Source organism: Bidens hawaiensis, unplaced genomic scaffold (assembly GCF_021521415.1).
Source record: "Bidens hawaiensis isolate Kalapana, Puna unplaced genomic scaffold, B.hawaiensis_p1.1 tig00002553_1, whole genome shotgun sequence".
Taxonomy (NCBI): domain Eukaryota; kingdom Viridiplantae; phylum Streptophyta; class Magnoliopsida; order Asterales; family Asteraceae; genus Bidens; species Bidens hawaiensis.
This window is the reverse complement of record NW_027491139.1, coordinates 1403510-1415891: the sequence shown is the minus strand read 5'-3', so window position 1 is coordinate 1415891 and position 12382 is coordinate 1403510. Positions and strand designations below refer to the sequence as shown.

The following is a 12382-nucleotide window of genomic DNA, read 5'->3' as shown; positions in this document are numbered from 1 at the left end:
ATGTGGTGGAACCTTTGAAGATTGATGGGGGGCTGTGACGGTTAGGGGTATGGCTGCGAAACTGACTTTTCGGCCAGGGTATGTTTAGGTTTGTTTCAGTTATTTGATCTTCTATTTCTGTTTGATCTCTATTTCCTTTGTTTTCATCGTGTTCGGTTAGTTTTTTTTTTGCCAATTTAGGTGTGCCATGACACTTGCTACCAAAGCAAGATGAGATTTAAACATTTGTCTCAGGTACTTTTTTAATTTCTACTCTATTTGAAGGGTTTCTAAATTTAGGGATATATTGTATATACTCACTATGCTATATTACTTTGTTAATTTCTACTCTTTTTCAAGATTGATATATATAGTAAAGGTTTTAATATGTGAAATTCAAATTTGTGAAAATGAATGAAGGTGCAGCAATTTATATAGCGAAAAAGGATATATACAAAAGAGAGTGTAAATGCAACAAAATTGAAGTTGAAATTGGGTGGTTTGACTTCAAAAGTCAAACTTACAATTTTGTGTGAGTGGTCTCTTTAGCACTGAAGGTGTTTAAGAGTATGGTATAAAATTGGTAATTTTGACCACATAAGTTAACAAGCTGATGCTTGTCTTTATCCTATGGCAATATAAGCTAATAATTTGTTTCATAAATTAACACCATGCTTGTTCAGTTGTCCTATTTTATATGTTAGTGAAATTTTTAGACAACCACCAGAAAATCTAAAGAAATGATGCAAAGGGTTAATGATGCAAACAAGGGGAGTTAAAATGATCCTTAGTCTTGGCATTGGATACTAACCGGTGAGTTCCAAATTCCAATAACTTATCACCATTGTTGATCCACCATTAAATCCGGTTATCACGAATTGGGAATTTGTGGTTTCAACAGTCAGACATACAAGGTAGTAGTGCATCATGGGGTTCATGAGGCGTTCATATCGTTTGTTTGCATAGTAGTTAGAACCGAAGGATTAAAAAAAAAGGATGTGATATAGTGGAAAGGTTCCTAATTACTATATAATGGTTAAAGTAACATTTTTTTTTGAAATATCATGATAAAGGAACATATCTTAAGCGTAGTTGTAAAGGAAAATATGAAGATAATACCAACAATTAGGTGCGCATTCCTATTGTGTGGATCATGACATTAGTTCTCCATAGAAGAAAATTCCATAAGTTTCATTTTTAATTTTGAGGGATTAGTGGCACATCACCATCTTTGATGAAAATAACCCTTGGAGACTAAATACTATGGAATGGTTGAGATGGTGTTGGCACGGGTGGATTCAGATGTTGTAGGATTGTTTAGCGGTTTTAAATACCATTATAAGTGGCTTGCTGAAGACAATTCACCATACACCCATTTGGGTAATTTTTGTAAGTAGCAAGATTACATATGGATGCGACAAAATCTAGACATGTTATATGAATCTAGGGTGTAAAGGAGTCAAGGTCGGAATGTTCTCAAGCCTTTGGGGCTTGTTCGATTATATAAGTGGCATATCACCATCAAGGCGTGTGCACGTTGGGAAACGTAGCTACACATTTGAAATTATTGGTTGAGAGCCTTTGAAAAGACTTTAATGAGGTAGGAGAATCTCACTTACCTCTAGTTTTGTTTTTGGAGTCCTAGGTATAATATTAATATCGATTTGGAATATAAGTCATGATGAACTAGCACTCGTGAATAGAGCTATGTTGGCGTAAAGAAGTTCGGTTACTTTCACGTGAGCCATTGATAGTAGTCGTGTAGAACTAAGGCGTACCAACGATTAGTATAAAGTCGCCAAGAGAAATATCAAAAGTATCGGCAAGATAGATATATTTCAATAAGGGAAATACAATATCAAGTGTTTTGCGATCTTGACCGGTCGAAGTGTCCAAAAATGCTAGTCGAGACTCCTATAATCCTGAAAATCTTCTTGGTGTAGTTGTCGCATTGGATTAGAGATTGTGCATGATGAAAGGTCAACACATATATGTGTCAAAGAAGTAGAAATCCCAACCTATAGGAATATTTGTTTGAAAAGATATAATTCTCGCAAGTTTTGAATACGATTACTCAAAAGTCACTTAGGATAAGAAAAACTAATAAAGTGCCGAAAGAGTTCGTTAATCTCTAAATAAGGGTACCATCATGCCGTCATGGTTGATAACTTCACCAATTATTTGGAATTAGTAATTTGCCCATTTTTTTGTTATATTTGTATATGCGTGATTTGTAATAGTTTTGGTCGGTAGTGTTGGTTACCATAACAGGTCACCAGAATTCACACGCACGTGCAAATTCATAATTACGTTGATCGCCCATAATTATAAATTTGCCTTGCATGGTCACTCTAGTTTTCTCCCATCAGGTGTTTTGTATGAATTTTTGTTCATAGTTATTATTTTGTATTTCTCTAAGCAAGCTCTTATGGCACTTCTAGTGATGCAATATGGGCTCCTATGTTACTCAGTCTATGGCTTTCTATGGATACGATGAAGGTAAATCACGTAACCTTCTTGGCTAAGTACAAGAAATAAATGATTAACACAAAAACGGGGTCGAAGTCCCCAAATAGTCCCGAGCATAACACGCTCCATTCAATATAGTAGCCTTTAGCATTTGGCAGATACTCTCGAGCATAACTCGTTCCAATCAAATTAGTGTGCTCTATAAACAATAATATTAATCACATGTGAATAAAGCTCTTTCAAGTATCCATGAGAAAATTGATAGCTTATCATGTATGCACACTTTCAAATGAATCATGTGATCACTTAGTAGTTAATCCTCTAAATAAAGTCTTAGAGTTCTATAAGCTAAATCGTAGAACTAGTCAATTCAAATAGCAAACTCTTAGAGCTATTTGGATCGCACCTAAATGTTTTCATATACCTAATTGGTAAGGTCTTCGCAGTGTCAGAGTCTTAGTCTTCGCGAGTAGGGATCCTTAAAGCATTTCGATTAAAGCCTAGAAATCTCTAAAGAATTCTAATTTGCTGAAACCTTTGGCTCTTATACCAATCTGTCACACCCGGCCAATAGGGGCCTGGTCGTTTTACAAACAAGGACAAATTGGTACCAATGTAAGCAGCGGAATTTATTTAATAAAGATAAGTTACAACGTTTGCACTAAGTATTTATGACAAGGTGTAACTACAAACTATCTCTTCTCTGACACTGCTACAATCCCGAAGTTGGTTCTACTAATCTTCCTGGCATCTAATCTTCCTCTATCCTTAGGCATTCTCATTACAAGGCTAATCCTAATTGCTAATCCCCATAGTACCTGAATACATGCTAAAAAGTGTCAACTAAAAAGTTGGTGAGTTCGTGAGTTTAGCACACATACACATAAAACAGTTCATTTATAAAACCGCGCAAGTTTGCGTGTATGTAAGTATAAAGCATGGTGCACATCAATCAAGTCCACAATCAAACCTGCAACTAGCATAAGTATCCCCAACTCATATTGTCACACCCCGACCAAAGGCGGCGGAACATGTCGGGGTGCAACGATTGCTCATAAGCGCATGACACTATTAAAAGAGACAATATTTAACAAACTCATTTCATTTCACAACATTGAAAATGTCACATAACCAAATATTCATAACTCAAATACAACAAAATATAACAAAATATAGCAAATCAAATATTGTTCATTTTTGCTAATATCCTAACGGTATTTGTGACGTTTTCTTCACCGAACTCCATAATCAACCTAGATGCAAACCTGTAACATTTCATAAAATAAAGTTTATCAACACAAAGGTTCGTGAGCAATTCATAAGTTTGAACAATAGATATATAGTATGAAAAGCCACAAAACTAGTATACAAAACCATAAATAATAGCTATAAACTTGGATAAATAGTTATCGCTAACAAGTTAGCGACACTCAACTATAAGGGGTTGCCAAATAGTTTAGGATTTTATAGTTATCGTTAATTGCATTACGTTAACGACACCTTGCCATGAGGGGTTGCCAAATGGTCTAGGATTTATAGTTCCACCATCCAAAAGCGATAAACACATAGTCAAATAAGCATAGAACACCAAATCGAGCAATTATTCAAGTAAGGTATACAACAACGTTTGTGGTTTAAGACCCAAGTATAAAACATTTAGTTTAGATAAGTTGAAATGTTACCCCCAAAATAAAAGATAGAAAACAGGGTATGAAGTTACTCACGTTCAAGTAATAAACTTGAAAGATTGATTATTTGGAGATTTTCCGGAACGACGAGTTTAACGTATGAAGCCTAAATAAAAGAAAGTCTTGGATTTAGAAAGGTTGTCTTGAAGATCTTTAAATAAAACAATTGTTGCAAAAACTAATCAATTAAAGTTCAAGGTTTAAAATGTAACTATTTAAGAATTTATAATAATAACCTTTTTAAAAAATGTAAGTTTGCTCAAAACCAGGTTAAAGTATCTAACCTTAATATTTACTTAACCAATTTTAAGTAATAAGGTGGGGAAAATGCTAAAATGCAAGTTCCATTAGGCTAAAGATACTAAAACGGGTTTTTAACGAGTGTTCGGGTTGTCGGTTCGGGTCTTGACAAATGGTCAAACCCAAAGTCAACTTTCCAAAATATTAATTGTTATGAGACAACTCATTAAAACATACTAACACTTAACCAAGTATGTAGATCTATTGTTTAGAACTAACAACGCACGTTAAGCGAGTGTTCGGTTTTGTCGGTCCAAACTATGTTATGAGATCAAGTTGGATCCAACTATTCCAAGTACTTAAGAAAATAATTAAAATCAGTTTGTAAACTATTTTTTCAAGAAATATACAAGTCTTGATAGCTAAAAACACACTTGTGTGTCTTAAGTGAGTAAAAGTCGGTATAGTTCGGTTTGGTTCGGTCTCCATCTCACAAATAGTTCATAGATGGTTTCTACATGCCCAAATATCATAGAACTTGTATATTGGTTTATAAATGAAGAAAACTTAAATTTTACAACAAAAAAAGTTAACTACAAGTCTTTTAAGCAAAAGTTTTGGTTTAGTTCGGTTTCCGTCTCCCAACGAGTTCATAGATGGATTCTATATGCTTAATATCAAAGAACTTGTAAAAAGATTTTTGAAACTCAAATCTAGCAATAAACATGTTTAAACAACTATTTTAACAAAACTAGTAAACAAAAGTTCGGTTTCCGGTTTGGACTAGTTTCGGTTAAACCGAGGTTAGTCTTATACAAACCCACACCATGGAACTTGTAAATAAGATGAACAAACTAAAGGGTTAGAAGTTAGTCATAAGTGATATGTATAATAAGTTATGTGTGTGTAAATATATATCAAAAACACGAAGTCCTCTATGAAGCCTTGCCTTATGACATTCGAAACTTAACCAACCAGAGTCGGTGAAGTAACAAATAAAGGAAACAAGGGGTGTGTATTATATATATGTTGTACCACAATATTCAAGAGTTAGTAATGTTAGATGAACAAGTTAGAATTAAAGACTATAGTTAGTTTGACTTGAGAAGTCAAAACTTTAAGAATACATAAGAAATAACAACCTTGAATCTATGGAGTTTTGAGAGAGTTTTTGGAGATGTAGCAAGAGTAAAATGAAGAAGATGGGTGTGTATATATAGGGAAGGAGTGAAGGGTTGGGTATAAATATTCTTTTATGGTTTGCATAAAAATAGGTATGTTTAAATGGTCAAACAATGCATAATATAAAAAAACCAATATTTTATATATTTTAAATGACAAGATCCAATATTTTATATATTTGAAATGTTCGGGTTACAAACGGGTCGGGTTTACATAACAAAAGTGACCCGAAATTGACGAATGTCACACATATTAGAAGTTAAACCGTTCCGGACTATCACCCTGCTAAAAGCAATAATCAAACACGTAGGTTATATGCCGCAACGATCCGCAGATCTCAGTGTGGTTTACCCAACATAGGGTCACTGTGCGTGGGGTCTCCCAAATAGTACTACCCATACAAGCCTCTGGCCCATCCCCTTGGGCTAATGATTGTGTAAAAGTTGGGACAAAATTTAGCAGTAAACACTTCTTGATAAATATCACACCATAAGTAAAACCAGCATGTATCCAGCCCAAAAAGTTAAGTAAAAAGGGCAGCACAACACTCACCTCAGTCCGTATGCAATGTATGTAAATGAAAGATAATCTACGAGCTTGCAACTACGCTATGAACCACCAAGACGCCTAGTATACATTAATCAACAATAAGTTATTGGATAACAATGTAAAACTTATTATGGGTCTCGGTACCAGTTAATTTCATATTGTCGGCCAGAGTGTTTGGTTAGCGGCGAATTAAGTACCCATTTATGGAAAGTTTACACTTGTACAAGTTTATACATTGATGTTTTATGTTTAAGTTTGTAGTTTAGCTTCTAAGAGTTTTAGTTACTTCGGTTCACTTGGTTGGTTTCGATAAAGTTTCTAGTTTTGGAAAGTTCGGGCCTTCGGTTAGGTTTCGGGTTACCATATGACCATAGAATTTCTATACATTTCATTGATATCAAAATTCTAATGATTCATATCTAAAAAAACCATGTCCTATGTTTACAAATGTTGACAATACCGGTTATCAACGGTGTTGTCGGTTTTTAACGAAATGTCTTAAAAGAATAGTTTAAATAAACGAATACTTTTGTAACTGAAACTTGTCATTTCCAGAATTATATATATCATAAAAATGAGTTATCGGAAATTTTTGGGTTGTACGATTTTAGTCCTCGTACCTTCGTTTAACGTTTATTTTGGCAAAAACCGAGTTTAAGGCTTAGATAGTTTTTGTAAAATAAGTAATCACTAAAATTATGATTTTATTGGCTCATACTTGCTGCTAAAAATTAGAAAATTCATAGCTTTATATTTTTCAAATGCTTGTTCGGGTTACGCCGGTTTTAGCGTCACTTGCGTTTAAACGCTATTTCTTAATAGAAAGGGTGTTGTAAATATCGATAATAGTTTATAACATAATAATAAATTATTTTAATTATAAATATTGGAAAAATATCCATTTTATATTTTTGAAGTCTTTTAGTCTTTAAAAGTCTTCCCGTCGTCGGTTTTAAACGAAACAATGAGTTTAAGCTTGCTAACGGGCCATTTTTCTAAAACCAATTATTCTTAACTATTTACAACTTATATTTAGACATTTTAACTCATAAGTTGTTTCATATTCATACTTTTATATTTTCAGTTTTCGAGAAATAACTCGTTTCCAAAAACGCCCTTTCGTTATTTTTCTAATAAAAACTCACTTTTGGTCATTTAACATGTTAGAACCTGTTATAATAAATAAAAATATGTTGTTTTTACATCTCATGGGTTCTAAAAGATACTCATAGCTGCATTTTCGCTAACGGGCCCGGTTTTGGCTCTTTCGAGTCTTAGTTCGGTTTTAAGAACGATGATTCATGTAAAACAGTTCCAGGGCAGGTTATAACTCATCATAATTTTGTGTTTAGGGCTGTAAAAATATGCTAAAGTATCAATTAGGTTGTTGGGCTTATTCCTTAGTTAAGCGAGTTACAAAAGTGTCGGTTTAAACGGTTTTTATAACCTGATTTCAATATTATCCCTTGGGGCTGATTTATACAATTTCAAGGACTTAAATATTTATGTTTAACTTCTGGAAATTTTGTTAGATGTACAGAGTTAACAAGGTCACATGTCGGGTTTGTTCTCGAGCTAGTTTTCACTTATACGAGTCACCGAATTACTATAAATTGGCTACGATTTTTAGGGCTGAACTTTGTGTAACTTATAGGGGTTCATGGTTAGAGTTTCTGTTATAAGTTTATACTTTTCTGTTTTCAACTTATAAGTTTATACCCAACTCACTTTATTACCGAAAATGCCCTTTCGCTCTTATATTTATTTAAAACTTGTTTTTAGTTAGCGAAACGTGTCGAGACCTGTTATAATACCTATTAATGACTTACTAAAAGTTTTATATTGATGTTAGGATGCCGGGAACCCAAACAGTGGCTTCGTTTCGGTTTCGGCCCGTTAGCATCTTTATGTTATATTTTTAGTAAAACTCATTTTTGGTTAGAAAACCTGTTAGGACCTGTTATAGTTCATTAAAATAAGTTTCTTTAACAATTCATGGGTTTTAAAAGATGATTTTTGGCTGCTGTTACAAGTATGAGTCTGGTTCAGCCCGTTCAGGTTCTAGTTCAGTTTTAAAACGATGATTCGCATAAAATGCTTTCGGGCTAAATAATATATATATATAACATCAGAATCAACAGAAGGATTATAACAGCATGGAATTGAGGTTGATAATCACAAGTAGGGTTACCGGTTTTCTTGTGATCGGTTCTTCAACGAAGGAGCAAGGGAGCACTACACAGATGGTTGCAGATGTAATGAGATTGTGTTTGTAGGAAGAATATATAATATCAGATGAAGGAAAGAGATGCATGGAATTCAATTGGGGTGCAGGTCTGAGCAATGGTGTGTGGATGCAGAGAAAGGCATCGATCAATTGGGGGTTGGAGATGCGCACAAGATTTATTTAAATCTTCTAGAGATATTCTAATTGAAAGTGACATTTTTATTTTTACAAATATCCTAAGGAGTGTTTTTGGATGAATTTAAAATGAGAAAGGAAGCGAGTATTCAATATTATTTAGTAGGTATTAATTGTCAAGTTGTAAGACAAATTTTCTTATAATGCTAAGTTATGTATCTACAACAAATACTCCGCTTATGTTATATCAACTTATAATCTCATGCTAATATTTTTATTAATAAAATATGTCATAGTTTAGCATTATGAGATACTTGGTATTTCACGTTTGATATTAGGACCGATTGTTTAAGTAGATGGTGTCGTTTTTGAATTTTGGAAATAAAAGTTATTATCTGGTTCATTTGGGTTAATCGAGTCTAGGTTTTTTTTTTATTAATCTGGGCCGAGCCCATGTTTTAAATTATGGTATTATTATCGAGCTTATCCTTACCTCTATCAGGTTCTATGTAATCATTGGCCGATCATATCATTTATTTTTCTCAACTATTCGGGCCAAGCCCATCGACGTACGATCGCTTCCACTATTCGACTAACATCACACTTGGTATCTAATGATGAGTTCTCTTAATAAAAAAATCTAGCCCTATATTTGGGGTTGTTACATCCTATTGCCCAAAACTCGAGAAACGAATCCCGATCGTTGTAGTATTTGGAAAGATGTTGTTGGCTGTAATGACAATCTAGCCCTAACTTCGATAGATTTGTCAGGTTTGTTCAGTTTATTTTTTTTAACTTTGTTGGTAGTTTGTTTACGATTTAGGAGTTGTTACATAGCTACAAAATTATATCCACATTTTATATTTAGAAGACGGACACACTGATGACTGATGCGTTGTGGAAACCTCTCTAGGATCCACTATCCACCTCTTTATTGGTATTTTATCTTTTTTACGTGAAGTTATCCATAGTTATTAAATGCGTTAGGCACATTCAAGACACAAAGGACTCTCCGAGGACGTGGGCGCTAGGAAAAAAAGGCGTGGGCCTTGAAAAAAAACACATAAATAGAAATTTTTAAAAAATATTTTTTAGTAGAAAATATCACATTATCTAAATTCCAAAATAGTTAAATAAGTAAATCATTTCAATAATTATTGGGTGGTGTTTATTAGGAAAGTGTTGATATTAAATATACATGCATTTATAATTTGTTGATATGAGCATGTTCTGGTAATTTCACAGGTAGTTATATAAAAAAATTGGCCTGTGATCATACATAAAAAAATGCTCAGTTATGAAATTTGAAAGTCATGCAGACAACTCAAGTGAAAAGAAAAGTTAAAATTTGGGTATTATATTACCTGTTTATGCGCCCAACCAGTTCAGGTTATATCAACTGAATGGGTTTTATCGACTTTGGTCCAAACTTGGAAACTGGTTATAAGAGGAAAATAGTCGATCCTATAGCAACCGATAGGGTCAGCTACGTTTAATCAGTTAATAACTGATTTATCAAACCGGACCGGGTCTTAAACCGGTCATTCTCTGAGTTATGAGATGGTACATGAACCTCTGGTTAAATAGTTCACGAACATTATGTAAAGTAATGCATTGTAAAATTTGTTTTATGGTCAAACTAAATTAAATCGGTTTGGTTTATGAGGCTATGTTTATTGAAGTTGTTCATGTTACGAGAAGTCATTTTATATATCTTTCTTGTTTTGGAGTTTATAATCACCGTTTTAACGTATAAATTTTTGACCTTTTGGTCAAAGTTGTTATTTATAGTGGTCAAAACTTTAAAATGATGTAAAAACGAATAAGTTAATTGGGTAACACAGTTTCAAATACAAACCAACCAATTTGATATCACTTTACAAGAAACAATCGTGATCAATCATATGTATCAAAATATATGAATACGAAACTAGCAAACTATCCAATAGTATTACCACACATGCATGCATCATATTCTACTTAATTACCAGCGTTTACTACGAAAGGAACCCATGAGCTCTTCCTCCCTTTCTTACCATCCTCAATCATTGACCGAAGGGTTGACTGCAGCCTCATCTTGCTGAACCACGGGCTCGTTTGATTGTAAACGGCGTCCACCGAGATCATTTCTTTCTGTCAAAGCTGCAACAGATTCCTTCACAACTTCCAGAATCTTTTCACTTGGTTCACTAAGATTCACCGTTTTATTTAGAACTGAAACAGTTTGGTCAATTTCGGATTCTTTGGCAACTTCTGAAACATGCGGGGATACAAGGCTCTGCACATATATAGGGGCAACTGCATATTCCCAACATCGATGTTCCAAAGTACGGTAAGGCTCTGCATCACCAAGAAAGGGAAATCCCAATCTCAAAGTGTGTAAAATATCATATTTCATATCATCATACGGGATTTCTACTAGTTCCCACGACTCTTTTCCATGGTACTTTTTCATCAACCATTTATAGCGAGAATTTCCAACTATGCACAAACATTCATTCATAATCCCCAGGTGGGTACCCCGAGTATATTTATATCTTGCATGATCATCAGGTTGTGGGATTTCTTTAAATTCCTCTCTAGATAAAGCAAAAGAAATAATTAACGTCTTTTTATTTTGATCTTCAACAATCCAGTGAAGTGCGCCATTGTATAAGATGCCAACACGTCGCATAAACGAATTATAGTTCTCTTCTCCAACTTCTCTCCACGCATTTGATTTCAAACTCAATATCCGAAAACATGTTTGATTCTCGCCTTTCCGAACCCCTACAATGACCTTGTAATCATCAGTGAACGAATCATAACCAAAACCCCAACATGAAGGTACACCGGTGGTGGGATATGTGAGCTGTCTTACCTCTCTAGTCAACGGATTGCCTACTATAAGCTTAAAACTAATATCATAGAAGACGCAAACCAGGCCATTAGAAGAACCAACACGATCAGGATTAGCAAAAAAAGACAGTTTAAACACACTAACTCTTCTATGGCCAAGATTATTGTTGTAGCGATCTTTGTTGTAACTACGGGTCAGATGACGTTTAATAAAACCAGAACTAGTGATTAAAGAATACCATGACTTACACACGCTCTTGCAACGGATAAGATCCTTCACGTCTAATTCGATCAGTATCTGCTCAACCACATCGTTATGAACAACGTCTGCCATTAAAACTTGAAACCCTTATTAACGTACAACCGAATCAGAAAAGAGAGTAATATTTATTCCCGTGGTTAATTGGGGTAAAGTAACATGCATATTTGATCCACCATAAATAAATAAAAAATATTTATAGGTTTAGTCCATCGTTATGGGCCTTAGGGCTTGATATACATGTTGCATCTCTCTTTAATTTCAAACTAAAGAGATTGTATTTTTCGACCGAAAAACTAATTTTACTAACCTTTTTAATTAGATGTAACGAGAACTATTGGCGGGTTTAGCTTTCCCCTATGAAAAAAAAGAAACAAGTATTATATATGCGTTGAAATCCCGAGCGATCTCATGAAATTGTAACATCGACCCATTTGAAAAAATATTCTGGGTCCATCACTAACGAGAACTGGAGAAGAAATTTATGGACTGAAAAAAAATCACAAATACTTATTCTTTACAATTTCATTACGCTTTTGTTTCGAAGTGGTATATCAAAAATGACATTTATAGTAAAAAGAAACACTTAAACTGGATGATTAGAAGAAATAAAGATTATGATAATGTAATCACTTGATATGGGAATGCTATTAAAGATTTACAAAAATTATAACTCATGTGACAAATACAACCATTCATACTTTGTTCAATGCTAGAGAAAAAGTATCATCGACTGAATAAACCGATAGATTACATCTATCGCCAATTACTATTCTTCAAAGCTATATTCATGTAAGTCCATACGTAATTATAAAC

At 33.9% G+C, this 12382-nt stretch overlaps 1 protein-coding gene across 1 annotated transcript; it reads right to left on the bottom strand.

Moving 5' to 3' along the window:
- Positions 1-10510: 10510 nt before the first annotated feature.
- On the bottom strand, positions 10511-11787 carry LOC143620249 (F-box protein CPR1-like). Its single transcript, XM_077091971.1, has one exon. It carries the CDS (start codon positions 11639-11641, stop codon positions 10511-10513), a length of 1131 nt encoding a protein of 376 aa, XP_076948086.1. The 5' UTR covers positions 11642-11787.
- Between the last annotated feature and the right edge of the window lie 595 nt (positions 11788-12382).